We start from the raw sequence: 25,379 nt of genomic DNA, 5'->3' as shown, positions 1-25,379 counted from the left end.
TGTGTACAGGACCTCCACCTGACACAGGAGGTGCATGGTCCCACTAGGGGGAATGCCATACTGGATCTGGTATTGGCAACAGGGGATGACATGATAGGGGACCTCCAGATCGGTAGCCATTTGGGAGACAGTGATCACCTAATAATAGAATTCAACATAAGACGGCGAGTGGGTAAGGTAACTAGTAGGGTGAAAGTGCTAGACTTTAGGAAAGCTGATCTTAATGCACTCAGGCGATTAGTCAAGGATGCACTGCAGAGTAGGAGTTTTGAAGGGATGGGAGCCCAAGAAGGGTGGCTGTGCCTTAAGGAAACGATCCTTCGGGCACAAAGCAAGACGATCCCTGAGCGAGGCAAAAAAGGGAAAGGGGCCAGGAGGCTTCCATGGCTGATCAGAGAAATCCAGGGCAGCCTAAGGGCCAAAAGGGGAGCACATAAAAAGTGGAAACAGGGTGAGATCACTAAAGATGAATATACCTCCTCTGCTCGTGCTTGTAGGGAGGCAGTTAGGCGGGCCAAAACTACCATGGAGCTGAGGATGGCAACCCAAGTAAAAGACAACAAGAAATTGTTTTTTAGATATATTGGGAGTAAAAGGAAGGCCCAGGGAGGAATAGGACCTCTGCTAAATGGGCAGAAACAATTGGTGACAGACAGGGGGGACAAGGCTGAACTCCTCAACGAGTTCTTTGCCTCAGTGTTCCTAAGTGAGGGGCACATCAAGTCTCTCACTCGGGTTGTAGAGAGGCAGCAGCAAGGCGCCAGACATCCATACGTAGATCCTGAGGTGGTGCAGAGTCACTTGGAAGAACTGGATGCCTTTAAGTCAGCAGGCCCAGATGAGCTCCATCCGAGGGTGCTGAAGGCACTGGCCGACATCATTGCAGAGCCGCTGGCGGGAATATTCGAACGCTCGTGGCGCACGGGCCAAGTCCCAGAGGACTGCAAAAGGGCTAACGTGGTCCCCATTTTCAAGAAGGGGAGGAAGGAGGACCCGGGCAACTATAGGCCAGTCAGTCTCACCTCCATCCTTGGTAAAGTCTTTGAAAAAATTATCAAGGCTCACATTTGTGAGAGCCCGGCAGGGCAAATTATGCTGAGGGGAAACCAGCACGGGTTTGTGGCGGGCAGATTGTGCCTGACCAATCTAGTCTCCTTCTATGACCAGGTTACAAAACGCCTGGACACAGGAGGAGGGGTGGATGTCGTATACTTAGACTTCAGGAAGGCCTTCGATACGGTATCCCACCTCATACTGGTGAACAAGTTAAGAGGCTGTTATGTGGATGACTACACAGTCCGGTGGGTGGCGAATTGGCTAGAGGGTCGCACCCAAAGAGTCGTGGTGGATTGGTCGGTCTCGACCTGGAAGGGTGTGGGCAGTGGGGTCCCGCAGGGCTCGGTCCTTGGACCGATACTCTTTAATGTCTTCATCAGTGACTTGGACGAGGGAGTCAAATGTACTCTGTCCAAGTTTGCAGATGACACAAAGCTATGGGGAGAAGTGGACACGCTGGAGGGCAGGGAACAGCTGCAGGCAGACCTGGATAGGTTGGACAAGTGGGCAGAAAACAACAGGATGCAGTTCAACAAGGAGAAATGCAAAGTGCTGCACCTAGGGAGGAAAAATGTCCAGCACACCTACAGCCTAGGGAATGACCTGCTGTGTGGCACAGAGGTGGAAAGGGATCTTGGAGTCCTAGTGGACTCCAAGATGAACATGAGCCGGCAGTGTGACGAAGCCATCAGAAAAGCTAATGGCACTTTATCGTGCATCAGCAAATGCATGACAAATAGGTCCAGGGAGGTGATACTTCCCCTCTATCGGGCGCTGGTCAGACCGCAGTTGGAGTACTGCGTGCAATTCTGGGTGCCACACTTCAAGAAGGATGCGGATAACCTGGAGAGGGTCCAGAGAAGGGCCACTTGTATGGTCAAGGGCCTGCAGACCAAGCCCTATGAGGAGAGACTAGAGAAACTGGACCTTTTCAGCCTCTGCAAGAGAAGGTTGAGAGGCGACCTTGTGGCTGCCTATAAGTTCATCACGGGGGCACAGAAGGGAATTGGTGAGTATTTATTCACCAAGGCGCCCCTGGGGGTCACAAGAAACAATGGCCACAAGCTAGCAGAGAGCAGATTTAGACTGGACATTAGGAAGAACTTCTTCACAGTTTGAGTGGCCAAGGTCTGGAACGGGCTCCCAAGGGAGGTGGTGCTCTCCCCTACCCTGAGGGTCTTCAAGAGGAGGTTATATGAGTATCTAGCTGGGATCATCTAGACCCAGCACTCTTTCCTGCTTATGCAGGGGGTCGGACTCGATGATCTATTGAGGTCCCTTCCGACCCTAACATCTATGAATCTATGAACCAGCTGAAAGGGCCCTCTGCCCACCAAAACTAGGACTCTAAGAGCCCCAAACTCTCTGCTTTTATCTGCCAGCCTCATCCTGAGCCTCGGAAATGCTTTCCAACCACCCAAGCCAGCTGCCTTCTTACCTGCTAGCGCTTGCAGCTTTGCAGCTGCCCAAAAATTAAAAAAAAAAAACAACTATTTTTTTTTTAAGTTACCAGACCATTTGAATGGGACCCTCTGCCCACCAAAATGGGGAGTCTAGGAGCCCTAAACTATCTGCTTTCATCTGCCAGCTTCAGGCTGAGCCTCATACATGCTTCCCAAGTGCCCAAGCTCCTTTTTACCACCTAGTACCTGCAGCCTCTCAGCTGCCCCAAAAGGAAAAATCTCCTGCAAAAAATGCATTTTTGGCTGCACCAACTCATGCACCGCCCCCCCCCCCCCCCCCCCTTTCCCAGGGCTGCCAGTGAAGCCCCACTTCAGTCTTGGGGCTAGTCCTGCATGTTTGCAAGTCAGAGCCCTGGCACTGGTCAGATGGACTCAGCAGAGCTGAGGAACTGGTATGTTTCAAGAAAAATAGGGATAATTGACATTTGTGGCAGATTATAGCCGAAGGGAGACAAAATTTTAGTTTAATTCCCAATATCTGTGAAGATACACAGATATTGTTTTTATAAAAATAAGCTTAACAACTTAATTGTAGATGGTGAAGGAAATGATGGCTTTTGTCACTAAAAGAAATTTTATCTGTTAAGCCACAAGCAGATCATGATCTCACTGCTGGTAATTAAGATGATATATATAATCTCACTGGGTAATGGTGAGTCCCGTGGCCCTGATTTTCTTCCCCCAGATATCTTCAAGAAAGTTACTGACTGGTGGTGTCCAGTTTTACAAAAAAAAAAAAAAAAAGATTTTAGAAGGCATTTATCCATAGTATTGGAATTAAGATATACTAGGTCACAATTTTCAAAGAAGTGTTAAGAAAGATCTTGCATTGTATTGTCATATGTGCATTCCAGTCAAAATATTTGGGAGGCATTTAGCTATTTTGTCTTCAAACATGGATTCTGAAAATCAAATTCTGGGAGAAAAGCAGTCGTTTTCTGAGAAGGCTATTCTTGCATGGACCAAGTGCTGCACTACTTAGCATCTAAATATATAAAAAGACAAAATCATTTATACGTTGCCTTCATAGATCAAAAGGGAGCTTTTGACATTGTAGGCAGATCAGAATAATGGAAGAAACTGATAATAACATTCATGAATAAAGCTCTGTTATAATTAATACTTACTATTCAAATACAGCATCTAGGTTGCATTATAGGATTGGAGGTGTCCTATCCAATGGTTTCCCAACTAAGGGGTATGAGAAGGATATTTGTTTGCTCCATTACTTTTTAATCTATTCTGAAATAATTTAAAACATATTATAAGGAGAAACCAATTCCATGTACAATTTTGAATGATTCTATCCCGGTCTTGCTTTATGCAGATGACGTATTATTAATATCACAATCACAAACAGGCCTGCAAAGGTTTTTAGATGCTTTGCAGCAATATTGTGTCTCAAACAGTTTGGAAAGCAACACAGATAAATCCAAGGTATTTTTGGGGTGGGAAAGAAAGGAGGAAATTAGTTTGTCTGTCTGTTTTTAGAGGTGATGTTTTACTTTAAATACCATGGAATCTATTTTATTAAGATCTGAGCTGGAATAAACGCAATGAAAATGTAAGCACTAGAACAAAACAAGCCTTGGGAGGAGTTTTATCCTTTATAATAAGCCTGATAGAAGGGCAGTACTGGCAGCACTAAAGGTTTAAAGATCTAAAATAGAGTCTGTTTTATTGTATGGAGCAGAATTATGGGGTGCTGACCCCAGGTTTCTTTAAAAAAAAAAGAAAAGATTTCTATTTTTACAGTAGCTTTTATCTCTACTTAATTATAGGATGGAAGAAAGGAAAAGTGGGGAGGGGGTTATGCACTCTGAAATAGACTAATGTGAGCATGTTAGCTTAATTAAGAATTCTAAAGTATTGGATGAAATACCTACCAGATACAACAAGAAGCACCTTTAAAAAAAAAAACCCAACCCTTGTTTGGATGGTTAAATAACATTTATATTCTCTTCCTGACAAATAGTCTGGGAAATGTTCTGAGAATTACTGACACATTATTTCCCCTATATGACAAATTTAAGAATGGAAGATGCCAGCCTGTAGACAGATATGCAGGCAGTGAGACATTCTCAGCTTTCTCCTTTTTTGGAATTCATAAAGCATTCCTATGGCCTAGAAACTTAGCTTTCTTCAGTACAAAACTACAAACAACAAGAGACCATTATTATGCTGCGATTCACTCTAATGAGATCTGCAGTTCTCAGGGGTAGGTGGTGTTGGATTCTGTATTTGGACAGAATATGTTCTTGTGGGAAGAATGACATGACCTAAATCACTATTTATAGTCTTGTTTGTTCTTCAAAGAAATAAGAGGAAAATGGGAGAATCATTAATGGAAAATTTTAAATAATGAGCTAATGAAGAAAAAAGCAATTTGGCTTCTCTAATAACTCGGAGCCTGTTCTATATCCCCTAGGTACATTTGCGCTTCTTGTGCAAAGAATAAGGGCCAAAACCAAATAGAATACCCCTGTTTTATACTCACCTAGAACAAAATGAAGTGCTGGACAATAAGGTCATTTTTCTGTCATTATATACTATGTTTTATTTCAATTTTGTGTAAACATGGCAGAATGGAGAATCTTATGGCATGTTTTTAGCAACAATTATAAATTATAAATCAAATAAATGTTACTATATCATTTTTATTGTTCATGTTATTTGTATTATTTTATCAAAAGCTATAAATAAACTCCTCCTCCTCCAAGAGTGAAATCCTGATCCATTTGAAGTCAGTGGGAATGCTTAAGCCTTCTGGGTTCTCTAGCTCTAAAAAAAAAAGTTTGATTGTAAAAAGTCTCATATTTTACAGTTATATATTAAAATTTGTGGTATAAACTATAAAAATAATCAGCCTTATCACTTTTCATAGTTATATATGGTATATTTAATCTGCATAGCTTGAAGGGATGTTTTAAAAATGCAGAATATACAGGGCATAGATAAGCTGCTAAAATACTCTGTAGATTTCTTCTAGGCCCCACAGAACAGTAGGAGGGAGGTACCAGCGGACTCTAAGGGAGTTTATACATGTGCTCTGAGAGTGGGGAGGAGGATGCTTTAATTAGAGCAACTCCAAGAACCGCTTTAATTAAAGCGCCCAGAGCATCACATGTATCAGTGTCCCTGTGCTGAAAGATGGTGGATGGGGTGCTTTAACTAAAGCTCATTGAGTGAGCTTTCGTTAAAGTGCCCCCACTGCCATTTTTCAGCATGGGGACGCTGATTGATACATGTGATGCTGAAGCCGGCTGGCGTGCAGTAGACAGGTGAAGACAAAAATCATTTAACAGTACAGAGACAAACTACTTTAAGATCACTGTACAAGTGATGGCAGATGTGAAGAAAGTATTATAAATATTTGATAGAAATCTAACAGGATTAACTTTAAAAGCAGTAAAAACACCTGACATAACTTTTTAAATTTACCAATGATAGTACTGAAGATTACAGGGAGCACAGTGGTTACGGCATCCCACTGTGGCTCTGGAGGTATGAGTTCAAGCTCTGCTCAGAATGTGTCTGTAACAGGGGCTCGGGCAGAACCCCTGCTACTGGGGAAACCTGGGGCATGGGTGATTAAGAGAACTAAGACACAGCAGTGGGGGGGATTGGCACACACGGCGAGGATTAGGGTAATCATGGCCACCGCCACACATAAAAGGCGGGGCTAGAAATCAAGTGGTTGCCCTCGGGGCACTGGAGTGAAGGACAGCAGTTGCTACCGAGTCAACGGAGCAAGAAGGACGCCGCAGGCAAGGCCAGCAAGTCGGACATTGGACCAGTGAGACGAGGGATACTTACCTCACGGGGCGGTGGCCGGCAGTCAGCTGGCAGGATCCCAGGGAAGTTGGGAACGCCGTTACCTCTCAGCTCTGTGTTCTTGGGGAACCCTGGCACAGGACACAGCCTGTCTGACTCCCAAAGGACTGTCCGCCTCCCCACCTCTGCCTGAACAAGAACTGATTAGAGGAAGGACTTACAAAAGACAAAGAAGATGCAGTGGGAGACGCACCTAAAGCCCTCCAGACAAGGGTGACCAGAGTGAAGCAACTCCCCTGGTCTCATTTGCATCTGAGATGGAACCAGATGACAACTCACTTAAATGAGAGATGGGACAGGAATGCACCTTCATTAGCATTCAGGATGGAGAACAGAGATTCCAAGGCAAGAACTGCACTGAATTCTGGGATAAGAAAAGCAGAGGAGCATGGCATGATGGGGAATCCTTGCTCCAAATGCTAATTAACCCACATCTACACCCACTCAGCTCAGCATTTATCAGACCAATTCTAGTAATGACTCCTCTATTGGTATCCAAAATACTGAATCTTCCTGTCTGTATTGTGAGCTCCCTCAGAGTAATCTTGTCAGTGCAGAGGCAGAAAAGGATCTTGGAGTCATTATTGATGCTAAAATGAACATGGTCCGACAGTGTGGGGAAGTAATCAGGAAGGCCAACTGCACCTTGTCATGAGTCCACAGATGCATCTCAAGCAGGTCCAAGGGGGTGATCCTCCCCCTCTATGCGACAGTGGTCAGGCCGCATTTGGAGTAGTGCGTCCAGTTCTGGGCGCTGCACTTCAGGAGGAATGTGGACAACATGGAGAGGGTCCAGAGGAGGGTCACTTGCATGATCAGGAGTCAGCAGGGCAGGCCCTATGAGGAGAGGCTAAGGGACTTGAACCCTTCTACTCAGGCACTACTTCACTGTCAGGGCGGCTAGGATCTGGAACCAACTTCCAAGAGAAGTGGTGCTGGCTTCTACCCTGGGGGTCTTTAAAAGGAGGCTGGATGAACACCTCGCTGGGGTCGCTTGACCCCAATACTCTTTCCTGCCATGGCAGGGGGTCGGACTTGATGATCTGCTCAGGTCCCTTCCGACCTTACCAACTATGAAACTATTATAGCCAGCAGTGATCAATTCCTATTATCTAGCATATGAACCACTGTTTACCCCCAAACAAACCTAGTGTTCTCCCTTGAGCCATTGTTAGTTCCCTACAAAAACCCCTACCCAAGCTCAAGCCTCTGTCCTGGTGCTTGGATCCAAAGCTGCATCAGTTCCGCTCATTTTCTGCCTGGAATCTCTCCATTGATTGTGCTGAGGACTCTGCCTGTCTGCCAGATCCAACACCACCTGGGAACCTCGACTGGTTCAAGCTTCTCTGAGTGGTGAGACCCCAACTCTCTCTCTCTCTCTCTGACTCCAGGAACCTGACTTTTATTCTCTTACTCCAGGCAGAGCTTTCTAAACTTGACTTTTGCTAATCAAACTCAAGCTAGACTTCCCCAAAACCCTAATTGAACCTATGTAATATTGTAACTGTTTAGTTGTCTCTCATTTTCATGGCTATTATTACTGGTATCATCATAAGTTCATATACCTGGCAATAAATAACTTTTATGGTCAAGCTGGTTGCTATACTTTTTCTATGAACTTCACCTACTCTTTTTTCCCCTCAACCTCCCCATTTGCTCCGCAGCAACACTTCTTTTACCTACGCCAAAGATCCCTGTAATGCCCAAAACCACAGTGGGGTCTGCTTATCAAGGGGGACAGTTACTACTACTGTCCTACTGTAAGGTTCGACCTAGAAACTACTATGCAAAGCCTAAGCAAAAGTGAATGTTATGTGTCGAATGCCCATCTGCAATGATAAGGAGCAGACAGTCTTAGATAGAGGAAGCTTGAAAACAAAAAACAGAATCAGAGTTACTGGAACAAAGAGCTCATTATAATACTAAAAATCACACCCCTAGGCGGGGAAGATATAGGCTAATGAAACATATATGTATGTTAATGAGATACATAGCTAAAACACAGGTATAGAGACATGCTCAGTAAAGAACTCCTTGCGTCACTCCTTTATAACCAATTAGCAAACAAGGATGCTTATGAAGATTCAACCTCTTGTATATAAGGGGCTCAGTATTGAATATGTGTGTGCTTGTCTTGTGAAATTATTCCACTTGCACCTTTTATTGCTAGCAATAAATCTTTTTTATACTTTCACCCCTGGTATCTTTATTGGCCTTTGCATACTGGGCACGAACCCAGACTTGAGCTGGGGCCTAACAGTTTTTGGCGATCCAGATGGGACTGCCGTAGATAGCCTTGCCTGGACTAACTGACGACCAGCTAATCTGCTTTTCCTTATCAAAAGTCGAGCGCGCCCCGGGATTTCTTTTCCCGGTGAGACTTTTGTTTCAGGAGGAGCTGGATCGCTGAGGCGGCAGTAGCCTAACGGTGCAACGCCATAGAGTGAAAGTATCAGTAACAGGCACCTGGGTGAGAGGGTAGAAAGAGCATAAGGCCTACCGTCAGTACGTCTGCCTGGGATTATCTCTGTAAGTATTCTGTCTGGCCCGAGTCCAAGACCAGTGATTTTTTCCCCTGTGAGGACAAGGACTAAGAACAGATCCCTGGATCCCAGGTAAGTCGGACGGTCAGAACCGGGAAGGCAGCCCTGAAATGGGTACTATTAACAGTAAGGTTAGGAAATGTACCCCCCTCTCTTGTGTATTGGGACACTGGGCAGAGTTTGGTGAGGATCCTATGACTAAGAAGAAAGCTAAATTCTTCTGTGAAACTGCGTGGCCACGCTATCAGCTAGATGATAAAGAATATTGGCCTCGGGAGGGAAGTGTTCATTATAATACCATCTTACAATTGATTTTGTTCTGCCGGCAGAGTGGTAAATGGGAGGAATTGTTGTATGCGCAAGCGTTTATGTCTCTTTGTAGAGATAAAAAAGTTTTGGAGGAATGTGGATTGGGGGAGGGAGTTGGGATCTGTGAGATGGCTGTGGCTTGACCAACTGCAAATCCTGTCCTGGACTGTCCGGAGCCGGAGGCTCCCCCCCCTTTGCTGCCTTTACCTTGTTCTCTTCCTCTTCCCCCTCCTCCTCCTCCTCCTGATTCATCTGATTCCTCGTTGGCATCTGCTCTTCCTGCTTTTTCCCCCCCTGAGGCAGAATTTGTAAATATTCCCCGACCCAGGGATCTGGAACAGCGCCAACCATGGAGGTGCTTGGCAATCTCCAAACTCCCCGACTTCTCCTGATATAAGCCCGGGAGGAGGATGGAGAGTACAGTTAGAAGCAGACTCCGGGGTTAAGGGAAAACATCACAGGGAATCTGATTCTGGCCGTGGGAAGGGAAATGGGGTATTTCCCCTAAGAGAACAAGTGGTACCCAGGCCTCTCGAAGATGACGGTGAGCCAACCTACCGTCGAACCTTTGTGCACGTTCCTTTTAATACCTCAGATTTGTATAATTGGAAGAACAATAACCCCAGCTTGAGAGAGAATCCTGAAAAGGTACAGAACCAGTTTAAAACGATTTTCAAAACCCATAACCCAACTTGGGCAGATGTTCAGTCTCTTCTAGATATCCTGTTGACACCAGAGGAAAGGAGAATGGTAGTGAACAAAGCTCGTGAGTACGTGGAAAAGGAAATTACTGCAGGGAACCTGCAAGGAAATAGAGACGATCATGTCCCCATCCAGAAGCCAGATTGGAAACCAGACCAAGATATGACCTCCATCCGTGCCTATCGAGAATATATCCTCCGAGGATTGAGAGATGCTGTGAAAAAACCTCAAAATCTCAGTAAGGTGTATGAGATTCGACAGGAGACTAATGAGACCCCGAGTGCTTTTTTGGAAAGAATTTACAATACTTTCAGGCAATACACTCATGAGGATCCGGAGGATTTATCGAACGCTCGCATGGTAAATATGATCTTTATAGGTCAGAATGCACCAGATATTAGAAAGAAATTGCAGAAGGCAGACGGAGCAACAGGTATGCCTATTTCCCAACTAGTAGACATTGCTTACCAAGTATTTACTAACCGAGAAAGTGTTCAGGAAAAGAAACAGGACAAGAAAGAGGAGAGAAAGATGAAAATGCAGGCAGCCCTAGTGGCAGCTGCAATCACGAGAAAACCTAGAGATGAGGGATCCTGGAGACAGCCGCAGAGACGGGGTCCATTAGAGAAAGATCAATGTGCCTTTTGCAAATGAAAAGGACATTGGAAGCGGGAATGCCCTTATCGAAAAGTTGGGGAAGGTGAAAAGAAAAAAGAGGAGCGCAGCGGATTGTTCGCTTTTGGAAGGGATTCAGATTGAAGGGGACCGGAGGCCCGGGAGGGAAAGATAACCCAGATCCCAGTGTCCCCTGACGAGCCTCTGGTTAAAATGCAACTAGGGGACAGAGATGAATTGGTAGATTTTCTCGTCGATACAGGTGCTGCCCATTCTGTCTTAACTCAAAAACTGAAACCTTTAAGTAAAAAGACTGTGCCGGTGGTAGGGGTTACAGGGAAGGCAGTAACACGATCCTTCCTACAGCCAATGACCTGTAATCTTGGGCAGGCCGAAGTTACCCATCAATTCTTGTACATGCCAAACTGCCCTGTTCCCCTTTTAGGGAGAGACCTCCTCTGTAAACTGCAAGCTATGTTGTCGTTCCAGGATGGGCAAATGTTTTTAACAGTGCCTCCTGAAAAGGGGTGGCATTTACAGGCTTGCCTTCTCGGCCTTCTCCAAGAGGAGAGTACACCGGATATTCCTCAACCCCTGCTCGATGCTGTTGTTCCATGGGTATGGGCAGGTCACCGACCCGGGAAGGCTAAAAATGCTGACCCTGTGAAGATTCAACTTTTGCCAGGGGCCCAGCCTCCATGTGTGAAACAATATCCAATGCGGATGGAAGCCAGGAAAGGTCTGAAGCCGTTAGTTGAACGGTTCCTGGAGTATGGCCTTCTCCGTGAATGTACATCAGCTTTTAACACACCCATCTTGCCTGTGAAGAAGCCTAAGAGTAGTGAATATCATTTCGTCCAAGACTTGAGAGCTGTAAATAAAGTGGTTGTGAGTATATACCCGGCCGTGCCTAATCCGTACACCTTGCTATCTGCTTTGAACCCAGATCATAACTGGTTTACGGTTATTGATTTAAAAGATGCTTTCTTCTGTATACCGGTAGAGAGGGGATCTCAGGAAATATTTGCATTTGAATGGGAAGACCCAGATACTAGCATTAAGACTCAGTTGTGCTGGACTGTTTTACTCCAAGGATTTAAAAACAGCCCAACCCTATTCGGCAATGCATTAAGCAAGGATTTACGCAGGCTAGAATTGCCACTGTCCTGTGCTCTTTTGCAATATGTGGATGACTTGCTTTTAACAGCCACCACTGAAGCAAGCTGCCTGGAAGGAACAATTTGCCTCCTTAATTTTCTGGGTCAACAAGGATATCGTGTTTCCAGAAATAAAATGCAGCCCATATCCCAGAAAGTCACATACTTAGGATTTGAATTACAGCCTGGTCAGAGAGCCCTGTTGCCTGAAAGAAAAGAAGCTATATGCTGGCTGGCACCCCCAGTAACAAAGAAACAACTATGAGGATTTTTAGGTACAGTAGGTTTTTGCAGGATTTGGATTCCAAATTTTGGGGTTATTGCAAAACCTCTATATGAGGCAACACACGGAGATGAAAAGGTACTCAAATGGACGGAAGAGTGTGAGCAAGCATTCTGCCAGTTAAAGCAGGCTCTCATTGAAGCACCCGCCTTAGGACTACCGGACATGAGTAAGCCTTTTTCCCTTTTTGTGCATGACCGAGGTGGGGTAGCCGTGGGAGTCTTAACACAGAAATTGGGTAGCTGGCAACGACCAGTGGCATATTTTTCAAAAAAATTAGACTTTGTGTCATGTGGATGGCCTGCTTATCTCCGGGCTGTTGCTGCTACCTGTCTGCTAATACAAGAAGCTGAAAAATTAACCCTAGGCCATGAAATGATTGTATATATTCCTCATGCAGTACTTACAGTCTTGGAACAGAAAGGAGGGAACTGGTTAACTCCGGGACGAATGGCTCGATATCAGGCCATCCTCCTAGATAAGCCTGAAATAAAATTGGCCATTTCTCGCAATGTAAATCCAGCAACACTGTTGCCATCTATGGGTGACACACCAGATCTTGTGCATGACTGTTTGCAAACATTGGAAACTGTTTATTCTTCAAGACCAAATTTGAGAGACAGACCTCTTGAAAAAGCTGACCTGGAGTTCTACACTGATGGCAGCTCAAGTATAGAGAATGGAATTCGAAAATCCGGATACGCTATCGTGACTACACAGAATGTGATAGAAGCAGGACCTTTAAACCCATCTGTTTCAGCTCAAAAGGCTGAACTCATTGCTATGACTCGGGCTTTGCAACTGGCGGCCAACAAAACTGTCAATATTTATACTGACTCTAAATATGTTTTCCTTGTTTTACATGCTCACGGAGCGCTATGGAGAGAGCGAGGTCTACTTGATTCAGAAGGAACAGGCATTAAGCATAGCAAGCAGATAAAAGCCTTCCTTAAGGCAGTCTGGGAACCAAAAGAGGTAGCGGTCATGCATTGCAAAGCTCATCAAAAGAAAAATGATGATTCATCCACAAAAGGTAATCGATTTGCTGACGCTACAGCAAAGAAAGCAGCTAAAAAACCTCAGACAGACTTGCTGCCCGAAGTAAGTAATCTGTTACCTCTCCTCCCAGACTTATACCAGCCTGTGACACCACAGTACGGGGAAAGAGACAAACAATTGATAAGAGAGTTTCAAGCAAAGAAGGGGGAGCACGGGTGGCTAGTAGCAAAGGATGGCCGCATTATCATCCCAGCTGCCTGGGTTCATATGGTAGTGAAGAGAGCTCATCATGGCACCCACTATGGACCCAGGGCCCTGATAAGGTGGATCAGTCACTATGTAACTGGAGTGGGATTAAGAGAGGCTGCCAAGAAGGTATCAGAGACATGTGAGGTCTGCCAGAGAAATAACCCAAAAGGAGGGAGAAAAGAAACTTCAGGACATCAGAGAATAGGCAATGGGCCAGGAGAAGAATGGCAGGTGGATTTTACTGGGTTACCCCGGCAACAGGGGATGAGATATCTCCTTGTCTTTGTGGACACTTTCTCTAATTGGGTTGAGTGCTTCCCATGTTGGACTGCCCAAGCCTGAGAGGTGGTCAAGGCACTCCTACGAGAAATCATACCTCGCTTCGGACTTCCAAAAGGAATAGGGTCAGACAATGGCCCACATTTCATTGCACAAATTACTCAGAAGGTTTCTGAGTTCCTGGGAATCAGCTGGCATTTACACACCCCTTGGAGACCCCAGTCCAGTGGAAAGGTGGAATGTATGAATCAGACCTTAAAAAGACACCTTGCAAAGATTTGCCAAGAAGCTTGACTCAAATGGCCAGAGGCCCTACCCTTGGCCCTGTTGCAAGTAAGGGTCGCACCACATTCTAAATTGGGATTAAGCCCATTTGAGATAATGTATGGTAAGCCTTACCCTCTGAGTCTGCCCATGGGTACTGAACAACAGTTACATGTTTTAGGAGAGGGAATGATTAGAGAATATGTATGGTCTTTGGTTTCTATTTTGTCTTCCATCCATCAGCAGGTACGGGACGTGCTGCAGACACAGAACCAGTCTCCTGCCCTGGAAAATCGATTATTACCTGGAAGTTACGCTCTTGTGAAAGATTGGAACGAGGAACCACTTCGAGCCAGATGGAAGGGCCCATATAGAGTACTTTTAACGACCCCGACGGCAGCAAAGCTCGAAGGAATCAAGACTTGGATACATTCCAGTCGCCTAAAGCCGGTGGCTGAATCAGAACAAGAAGAAACTCCTGCAAACTCCGGGACCGGAGGCAGAGAACAGTGGAAGGTGGAGCCAATAAGGGACTTAAAATTCCTATTCAAAAGAAAGGAACTTTGAATAATTTGTCAATCTTTGATCAAGTTTTACAAGCCTTATTATGAAATTGTTCAAGGTTTTAGTGTGGGGCACCCTGATCTGTCCACTCCTACTTATAGGAGGGGAAAATCTTTTACCACAAGAATTTGACCCTCAGGAAAATGTCTGGATTTATCTGGCCCGGGAAATATTAAATAGAACAGACTTCTCCTTGGCAGGAGGGATCAATGCTCATCTGGTTTTTACCTCATGTTTAATTGCAGTACCTACCCCTTTGAAAATTTTACAGAATTATACTATGCTGAAAGATGCAGAGAAGGAAAATACATATCAGGATATATATAAGTGGGGGACTATTGTAAAAGAGAAAAGCAGAGACATGTTTTCTGTACGGGTTCAGGCAACAGCTAATGCTTCTGAATGTTTCTTAATAGTGAATTGTACCAATAATTGCTTTGAATTGAACCAAGGTAGAAAAATCTTCTTAATAAGACCAGTCAAATATCCTATGTATACACACATACCATCCTTCCTCGAGGATGGTTTCTGGCCTGCGGGAGAATGATCTATTCATACCTTCCAGCAAATGCTACTGGGGGACCATGCACCATTGCCCGGGTAACTGCAGTTCTTCCAAGGAAGTCTGACCTAATGCACACTGAACAAACCCCTCTTGGTGGGAGGTTTAAACGAGCATACACTACTCTCACTGCTGATTGTGACGAGAATGATTCCCCTGGACTATTATCTAAGGCAGAATACATAGCATTAGCTGCATCTATGGTGGGGGTTCCGGGTCTTGCTGTAAGTAATAGCAGAAATCTTAATGCAGTGGCCTGTGTTTTAGCAAAAGGACTAAATGCTACATCTCGAGCGCTCTCAGCCTTGAATGCTGAACAAAAACAACTAAGGGACGCTGTCTTAGAGAATAGAGCCGCTATTGATTATCTCTTGTTGCGACACAATCTGGGGTGTGAAACCTTAAAAGGAATGTGCTGCTTCAACCTCACTGATAATTCTGTGCTAATTGAAGACAAAATTGGTGCCTTACAACGATTGACACAGACGTTGAAAGAATCATCTGGCTTAGACTTTTCCTGGTTAACTTCCTGGCTTCCCAATTTTGGATGGTTGAAACAGTTATTTTGTATGGTTATTCTGTTTTATTTTATAGGGATTATGGTTTGTTTTTGTATCCAATGTATACCGGTTTGTATCGCATCTATCTTCAGGCCTAAGGTAAATCAAATGATTCTGCAAACAAAGAAAGCTGAGAATACTAGATTTGTGTTAAGTCAAATTGAATGGAGCAATCATAATTAATAATAATTATGAATGCTCCAGATGAGGGAAATGTAAGTTTCGACCTAGAAACTACTATGCAAAGCCTAAGCAAAAGTGAATGTTATGTGTCGAATGCCCACCTGCAATGATAAGGAGCAGACAGTCTTAGATAGAGGAAGCTTGAAAACAAAAAACAGAATCAGAGTTACTGGAACAAAGAGCTCATTATAATACTAAAAATCACACCCCTAGGCGGGGAAGATATAGGCTAATGAAACATATATGTATGTTAATGAGATACATAGCTAAAACACAGGTATAGAGACATGCTCAGTAAAGAACTCCTTGCGTCACTCCTTTATAACCAATTAGCAAACAAGGATGCTTATGAAGATTCAACCTCTTGTATATAAGGGGCTCAGTATTGAATATGTGTGTGCTTGTCTTGTGAAATTATTCCGCTTGCACCGTTTATTGCTAGCAATAAATCTTTTTTATACTTTCACCCCTGGTATCTTTATTGGCCTTTGCATACCGGGCACGAACCCAGACTTGAGCTGGGGCCTAACACTACTAGGAAGGTTAGGGCAAAAGATTGGGATGTGCTGAGCTTGAGACACATAAGGGGATCAGCTTGTACAGGCTGATTGACCCAGTTTGGCTCAGATGTGCCCTAATGAACTGAATGCTGGCCCATGAGGGTGTCAACTGGACATGCAGCTGGATTCAGAGGTATTCTGTTTACCTGTGTGCTTGTGTCTGACTGCATTTTGTTGTTACCTTAGTGAACTGATTCCTGGCATATGAGGGTGTCAGCCTGTCCATGCTGACCAACCCGGCTGGGTCAGGTGGGTCACATTAATCTGCGTGTGTATTTGACCGACTTGGTGTCTGGTGTCCAGCCCCATTGAAACTGAGTCCTGCAAGGTAGCTCCACTGGGGGTGAGGACTTGCAGAAGGGAGAGATACAGCTCCATAGAGAAACACAAGTAACACAAGCAGTACATTGACAGAATTACAGAGACCCCCCAGAAACATACCCCTAATAAATGAGCACACCCCAAAGTGACGGGCAAATCTGGTAACAACGCAGCCCTCAGAGACTGAGCTCCAGGAAACAACTGGCTCTTAAACGAAGCAGCAGAGAGACAGCCATGATGGAGAAGGGAGGTACAGGGAATCTCACTTGGGGCACAGGAGCTGATGGGTAGCTGGTAAGACCCTGGGAAGGCTGGGGAATCAGACCCCAGAGGAGGATCCCCAGGGACAGCCAGCTCACAGTGGAAGCAGCAGAGAGGCAGCCGTGACCGGGAGCAGAGCAGCGGGGGCTGCAGTCAACAAAGTGGTGATACAGCCACTTCCGCATTAATGAGGCAATTAGCACAGTCAGCTGCATTGTATCCACTTCAATAAAGATAGGCACTTGGTGAAACTTGCACTTGGTGGTCTGGTGTTTCTCACCCTCTCCCCTCAGGGATTAACATCTAAATCTTTTTACCATCTTCTTAATCATGGCAGGCGAGTCCTGGGGAAGAGAGAGGACGTACAGCTGACCCACTCCTACAGTGTCAAAGGCAGCCCTCAGCTGAAACAAACTGTAGTCATTTGGCTGGGGAGGCAGAAGGAGCCAGATACGATACTAACCACATCATTCCCTTTTGTGCTCTTGGCTACAATATGCCTGAAACACACCAGTCCAGCTTGGAAGTACCTTTGGCTTGACTGCAGAGTGCGCAAAAATAATGGACCGGGTCAAAAAGTGGAATGAAAAAAACCTCAGTATTCAATTTATACTAAACAATGATTCCCAGTAGTCACTGAAAGATAAATCATGAATCACACAATATAGATTTCATCACAAAGTTTTACTGTTCCATAATTTCTTTTAAAACAATAAATACTTCATTGAAAGCATTAACATTCACATTTGTATTTAAAAATTATAAATTTACAAAGACTTTGGGTATCAGACACATTAAACTTACTTTCAAAGACATTCAGTGAGTCACATCTTCATATTTTCCATTACAAAGAAACACAATATACTATCTGAAAACATAAGAAACAAGGCACAGAAAAGCAAATACAAAAAAGACTTTCAGAGAACATTTGGAACACCCAAGCAATTCTAATAAAATGTAACACTCAATCCCAAAAGGCAAATTATAAAGTATTTCAAAGAAAGTTAAAAATATAGATGTTAAGTAATATAACTAATTGGGTCTGATCTTGTGAGGCACTGCCAGTGTCATACAAGATGCTGAACATCCTCTACTGAGGGCACTTAGTGCCTTGCAGGACTGAGGCCCATTATTTGTTGAAGTAACTTTACAGGGAGAAAAAAACCCCCACAACACCACCACCACAAGTGTTTCCATACACTTTATAAAACTGTATGTTTCAAATTAGTGCAAATTCCCATTTCAAAACATTTAAAGAAAAACATGTCTTCTTTAATCTTAATACAATGGAATGCTCAGGAGTTCCCAAAGTGCTCTTATTAAACGTCTACAGGGTCCCTTTTAGTCACAATTCAGAACTCTTTAGTTAACATATTTGTAAAGAAAAATCCACAACAAGGAATTGTAATCAAGTAAATAAGATTAAATGGAATTAAGTGGAGAGAAATTTATGACACTGCATGTTACATAAAATCTTTAAAAATTCAGAGAGTGCACTGAATACTGCAAAGCTCCTGCAGAAAATATTTAAATAGCAGATTTTAGCATAATAAAACAATATTTAAAATAAGGCTTTGGTTAAATAAAAAAGGTTGCTGACCCTTAGTTATGGTGAAAAAGTGCAATATAGTCACTAAATGTATACCTTCATTTCCAAGGCAAATGCTATGCCTGCCATTTAAAACTGGTTTGCATTGGTTTGTATGTCTGCATTGTAAAAATAGCATTTTAGACACCTTCATTACAGGCAAATTAAGTATCTAGTGCCTAATCCTGCAAACTCTTTCATCTGGAGTAGGCCCATTAAAATCAAGAGACTACTTTGTGAATAGAAGATGCTGCTCTGCATGTGTACAGGTTCAGATCCTTAATCTGTAACACTCAATTATTTTAGAATAGACTCAGTTTCTTAGTATTTTCTAATAAAGTACCTGCTGGCAGCCAGCTGACTGCAGCTGATAACCTTTCAAATAAAGTTCTTGCACACACAGGGAAATAGTAATTATTTTTTTTTAAAGTGCTTAATATTGGTCCATTAGAACAATGCTTATATATGGGGTAGCTTAAGACCAAACAGCTGGCTCTGTAGAAGGTAGTAGGTACACTGTACCACATGTGTAGTGATAATTTTTAATTCACTAGTACTGAGTCTATGGAGAACAGTATCTTCCTATTGAAAATAATTAGAGTTTTACAGTTACAACACATGCTCCAGCTCTTCCTAGGCACAGCGGTGCAACCTATAAGAAAAACACAAATAATTCAGTATGTTTATCAGTAATAACTAACTTGTTTTCAGCATATTGACAGTTTTAAGCAAATGGCAAGTCCAGAGACAGGAAAATAAAACGTGGCTGTACCAACAGAAATTCAGCTGAGACTGCCAAAGTAGGTCAATAGCCAAGTTTACAAAACATTACTCAGCCACCTCCACCTAGGCACTGAGGATGTCACCAGGCCTTCAGCCACTCAAAGATGCTTTTAACAGGCATTGTCCTGTTGTTCAAGTGACAGTTGAACAGCATCTTCCAGTGATCAAGGATCCCCGTGTAAGACTTAATAAGCCATAGCTACAAAAGGTAAAGTAGGATTAATGAGTTTCAGGAGGGAAATCATTACACAATCGATCTCTAAGTAGGGTAACCACATTTCCTGTTTTTGCTAGGATAATCCTGTTTTAAACACCTCTCCTGGGGCATCCAGTCAGTTTTTTCAAATAAACATTTTTGTGCTTTTTTCTGAAGTTCATTTGAAAAAAAACCACCAAGATGCCTGAGACAGATGTCTCACAACATTTTCTTCTACTTCTTCCCACCTCCCACTCACCAGCACACTGCTCTGAACTCATTCCTCCTCCTAAAACTGGAGCTCAGAAACAGCCAAGTGTACTGGAAAGCAGGATGGAGGGAGACCTTACTCATTGCCAGGACTTGTCTTTTGGTAGTCTGCTGGGCTGCAAAGGTCTATTAAGTGTTATGCTGGCTTTGTCACATGATGCAATGAAAATACTCATTCACATGGGTGAAGATCTACAGTGAGTTGTGTATTCAGTGATGGGAAGCCAGGTACAACACTACAATTTGTTGCTGGCTGACATGTAGTAAGAAATAAGAACTGTAGTTGGGAGGCATCCATGCTGTATATAGTGCCATTTTCAAACTGCAAAAGCTATCTCCCTCCCCAAAAGAAGTTGCCTGGTTGACCCAGAAGTTAGGTCAACCAAACAGAAACTTCTGAGCACCCACATTATACTGTAGCAGGTATCCACACTGTGCTAGGGAAAGCAAGGCTACAGAGGAAACAAGAACCACCCTATCCTCCCATTTCCAGTGATACAGTTCAAACTCAATCCCAAGTAAATACTAAAATTTACAACATGAGCATAGCTTGCTTACTGGTTAGTTCAGGGGTGAGTAATTATTTCGGGCGGAGGGCCGCTTACTAAGTTTTGGGGAGCTGTCAAGGGCTGCATAGGTAGCCCCTGCCCCCATACTGGGACTAGAAGTCCTTCCCCCAACCCCTGACCTTTGCCACCGGAAGTCCCTCTCCTTGCCCTGGACGTAGTCCATTTGGGAGGAAGGGTGCTGCAATCTTGAAACAGGAAAAAAACCCAAGTCATATACAAAAACATAAAACAACTACTATAACTTATTTTAATTTTATTTAAAAATATTTTTGCACTGATATATGTTTACAAAGTGTATCTAGAGGTGACTGCATAATAGCTCAAAAATCAGTCATACTGTATGTTGTGTGTGGGCGGTAAGGGGGTGTATGTGGTGGGGTGTGGTTGCAGAGTGGGGGGTGTGTGGTGGGATGCGGGTATGATGGGTGGGATGGGAGAGAAAGAGAGAGATGGGGCCGGGCTGCCAGCTCCACTGTGTGTGGCACTTGTGGACTACATGTGAGCTTTATGTGATGCAGCCAGGCAGACCCTGCACCCAGGCTCCACGCTCCTGCCACCCCAGCCTGGGTCCCTGCTGGTCCCAGGGCACCTGCACAGGCTCTGCGCCTACCCACTGCCACCATTTCCCTGCTTTCCCTCTTGCACACTTGCCGGCCACTTCTTGTGTCTCCTGCCACTCCCCACTGCTATGGCCACAGCTCCCACTGTTTCCCGACACCATGGCCGCAGCCCCCCTGCTTCTGCCGCTTCCCTCTGCCCCCCCAGCTGCTGCTTCCTCCCCTTTCTGGCTCCAGCCCGGCCCCACAAGCACCATAGGGCCCCCAGCTGCTGGGCAGTTCACAGCAGTTTCAAGGTCAAGTGATCAGAAGCTACAGAGGCTTCCAGTTGGAGGATAGGGGTGGGGCAGGGTGGTGGCCTTGCTGCTTATCCACTGGGTCCTGCCACAAGCTCCCCCTGGGTCCTACTGCCGCTGACTGCCTGTCATCTTTGACAGGCAGCCAGGGGCAGATAAAAATAAATTTTTAAAAATTTTTAGGGTCTCCGCAGGCCAGATAGAATGACCTGGTAGGCTGGATCCAACCCACGGGCCATATTTTGCCCACCCCTGGGTTAGTTGCTGCTGGGATGCACCTAACCTCATTTTATTCCAACTTTATCTTTTTCTGGTGTAGACGTAACCCTGTCTAGACCCATAGATTTGTGTGTTGTTATTACAACTATCAGGTGCTGGATATGCCAAAAAGTACCCAAAATGCATTAGAGGGAACTTGGTCCTTCTATATGAGGCTGAGATAGAGAGCTGTGGCTGACCCCTGATCTAAGTAATACTTAAGAGCCCTCAGGTGATTTCTATAGAATGGAAAATACCTTTCTGCATTACATCAGAAAGATTTCCAGCATGTCTTCTAATCTTTTAAGGCCTTGAAAGGTTTTGAAGTAATCAAAATGTTTGATGGAGTTATGATAAGGATGGGAAAGATGATCTGTGTAAGAAGACAGGTTGGTCCTCATTCTTCCATAAAGTCATCTTGGTCATTCTGAGGTTCCTGGTCATGTTTGTAGGATAGTTTTAGAGAAAGTTTGAGATTCCCTAGCCACAACCTTAGAACAGAGCAATTTTACAATGGCTTTCAATTCAGCCAGATAAGGAGAAGATGAGAAAGGCTCTGAGTGTCATTGCAACCAACAGACCCAGGCTTGTGCCTGATAAGGTACCAACATACTGGGCCACAATTTTGGGATCCCAGAAAAGCAACATCTCCTTGGAACATGTCTACAGTAAGAGAGACTCCTTTTAAAGACACGATCAGGTCATTCGGGCAAAGGGGAGAACGTCCCAAAATAATATTTTTACTGTCATGAAAAGATGAGGAGGCTAATGAATAAAATTTCTCCAATGAATTGCCAGACCCCTGAGGTGTGGAAAGATGGAGAGCTTCAAGTCTGAAATGAGATGAAAGCACTGCGACTCCAGAGAAATTTATTTTTGGTTTCTTAGACCCTAGTATTAATGATACACTAAACATAGTAGAAAATAGAGAAATATCCTATAACAGTGGCCTTGGTTTCAGAGTAACCATAAAGTCAACAAGTGATGAAAACCAGGTGTAGTGAACAATTATGATCTCAGAAACAGGGATCTGTGCTGATGAAATCTAGGTAAGTAGCACTAAGGATGCCATAACTAGGAAAATTGGATCTTGACACTGAAGGCACAGGACGCAGTAGTAATGCTAAGAATTATGATTTCTAGGGCTGTGTGAAATTTTGCTGGGTGTTTGGTTTTGAAGCTGTTTTGATGCATTTTGAGCGTGAAACACTGAAATCGAAATGAAACAAAAGCCTTCAAAACAACTTTGAAACAGAACATTTTGAAAGTTTCAAAATGTTTTGAGTTTTGACGCTGGGCTTACTTGGCTTCAGCACCAGTTCCAGCTAGCAGCGACAGCTTCCCATCATCCGATGTGCAGATCAGGGGGCCCATCTGCACCCCTGTTAGGCTAAGGGGCTGTGCCGGACTCCTCCCGGGGGTGTGGGCTCCGACCTGCGTGCCAGATGACAGGAGGCTGCTCCTGCCCCCTGGGACCAGCGCTGGACCACATCACTGGCCACACCGGCCTGGGTCCTCTATGACAGCCGGGAGCTGCCTGAAAGCACACAGCCCAACGCTGTGCCAAGCTGGGCCACAGCAGCATGCTGTGGCAGAGGCTGCACGGATACCTGGTGGCTGAGGCCAAGCCACGCTGCCCCCTGCTGTGGAAGGGGGCTGTGCCACAAGGCCAAGAGCATGGCTGCTGTTGCTGGTAAGCTGGGGGGGGGGGGGGGGGGCCTGAGCTGGGCGCGGGGCATGCGGGGCGGGGGCTGGAGCCAAGTGGGGAACATGTATGGCGGGCTGGAACCAGGTGTAGGCTGAACAGGGGGCTGTAGCCAAGCGGGGAGGCAAGCGGGGGGCACTGGTCCCTGGTGGGAGAAGCAGCCTGTGCCTCCTCTCATCCGGGGTGCAGATCCAGGGGCTTGCAACTCCAGGAGGGCTGCTGGGCTATGCTGGACTACTCCTGGGGGTGTGAGCCCTTGGATCTGTGCCAGATGAGAGGAGGCTCAGGCTGCAGCAGGGGCAATCTTGTCCAGTGCTAGGCACAGCCCGCATCCAAGCACCGGTCCCAGGCAGGAGAAGCAGCTTGAGTCTTCTCATCTGGGGCACAGATCCAGGGGCTCACACCCCCAGGAGGGCCACCAGGCTGTGCCAGACTCCTCCATGGAGACCCAGATCTGTGCATCGGATGACAGGAGGCTCCCGCTGCTGGCAAGTGTCAGGACTTTTTGTTTGAAACGTTTGTGGTTCAGTTTCCCAGAAACCTCTGCACCTATCTCCTTGAAACCTGGCAGGCTTCATGCCCTCAGAAGGAGCTACCATCCTAGCAAATTTCATCCAAAACAGACACAAAATGACAAAGTTTTAGGCATTTTCATGATTTCCCATTATGGCCTATAGGCGAAATGTCGAAACTTGTTGAAACAGCGAAACAGTTTCGACAAAATGAAACACTGTCCCTTCGAAATGGCGAAATGGATGTTGAAACAAAACGATGGTGTTTCACACAGCCCTAATTGATTTCTCTAGCCTTTAAAGACTAACTGCCACAATGCTATTTCAACATAGTCTGTTTATATGAACATCTATATTGATATTGGATTTTTGATACATTACAATCTGCCTGGCAACTGACTCCCCAGCCCAGCCCAGCCCAGCCCAGCCCAGCCCAGCCCCTGGCTTGTTTACTTTTCATTCCATCCAGGAAGAGCACGCAGCAACTGCTGCAGGGTCCTTAGCCTGACGAAGGGTTTTTGAACCCAAAAGCTTGCTTAATAACTATTCTCCAACCATTTGGGTTGGTCTAATAAAAGATATCAAATTCACTCAAGGAACCTTGTCTGCCTATATTGACTCTCTGCTTTCTTCTTAGCTGGCACTGGGGAGCACGAACCAGTGTTGATCTTCAAAGGGAGATTCTTCCTTTCTTTTTTTTTGTTTTTTTTAATCTTTCTTGCCTTAGACAGCAAGCGTCACCAACTAAACCAAGGATAGTTGACAAGACAGCTCTGATTGTTTGCTAACACTATGTGGTTTCATAGCCAAATGATTTCTTACTTCCCATCTCCTGTAGTCTGAACCAGCTTTGAAGCAGAAAGAGACTGCAGCTGAAGGGTACAGCTCACTGTCAGACATGCTCTGCATGGACTTTTCCATTAAAATTGAAATGGGCATCTCAAGCTCTCTTGTGTGCACTTAGAAAAAAGAATTACAGAAAGCATCTCTCTCAGGGGATATGAGCACCCCTAAACAAAGTAAGCGCACAGAATGTGCATCCTTAAGAAGCACAGTAATTGCACATGCATGGAACATTTTAAGGCCTTAAGACTCAAGCTAGACTAAACTAAATATTCTTTTGTGTATTACTTGTGCTTTTCTTTTCTAAAAAGCCAATGGGCTTCAATAAAGTTCATTAAAACCTAGGAAGCTACACTAACTGGTAGTATGTAAATAAATACATAAGCTACACGGTAACCAAGAAGATACTGAGATTCTGACTTCCTACCACAGGCACTAAAAAGGGACTGAATGGTGGTTTAGGGATGTTTTGTCTTTTTTTATATCCTTGCAAGGGTTTACTGGCCCAACAGATACTGTTGCCTAAAAGATTCTGGACTCACAAGCATTTGGTGCACAGACCAGCAGCATTCATAAGGACAAGTGCTTAAGATCAATCTTTATCACTGGCTTTCCTCTTTCTTCTCTATCCACCCAACTGTCTTGTAATTGATGCATGACAGTGCTTCTTGGGGAATGGATCTTGTATTTTTTCTGTACCAAGAGGATCTATTACGGTTATAATTAAAATGAATAATATAACAAAATTATATTAGCAACTGTACCTGTGTCCACTCATTGGTCTGGGGATCATAGGACTCCACTGTATTAAGATAGGTTTGCCCATCATATCCTCCCACAGCATACAATTTGTCACCAAGAAGACACACTCCCACTGCATCTCTGCTAATGCTCATAGAAGCCACAGCAGTCCACATGTCAGTTTTTGGATCATACCTGAAAGAAATTTTTGTAAAGTTTTAATAGTGTTGCCAAAAAAATCATGAGGAAAGTATTAAAAATGATGTTCTCAAGGAACTAAATGATAGAATAGTTAAG

At 44.5% G+C, this 25,379-nt stretch overlaps 1 protein-coding gene across 4 annotated transcripts in view; it reads right to left on the bottom strand.

Moving 5' to 3' along the window:
* Positions 1 to 17,429: 17,429 nt before the first annotated feature.
* The window catches only part of KLHL5 (kelch like family member 5), a 137,731-nt gene continuing 129,781 nt past the window's right edge, over positions 17,430 to 25,379 (bottom strand). For all 4 annotated transcript variants that reach the window (XM_006273648.4, XM_019480623.2, XM_019480613.2 and 1 more), the window contains 2 exons: positions 25,106 to 25,277; positions 17,430 to 19,004 (listed from right to left, as the gene is read on the bottom strand). In XM_006273648.4, the coding sequence (XP_006273710.1) occupies positions 18,948 to 19,004; positions 25,106 to 25,277 (229 nt within the window). In that variant the 3' untranslated portion in view covers positions 17,430 to 18,947. The remainder of the gene's footprint in view (positions 19,005 to 25,105; positions 25,278 to 25,379) is intronic.

The sequence above is a fragment of the Alligator mississippiensis genome, chromosome 2 (assembly GCF_030867095.1).
Source record: "Alligator mississippiensis isolate rAllMis1 chromosome 2, rAllMis1, whole genome shotgun sequence".
NCBI classification, from domain to species: domain Eukaryota; kingdom Metazoa; phylum Chordata; order Crocodylia; family Alligatoridae; genus Alligator; species Alligator mississippiensis.
The sequence above is the reverse complement of the archived record's forward strand: the minus strand, read 5'-3'. Positions and strand labels throughout refer to the sequence as shown.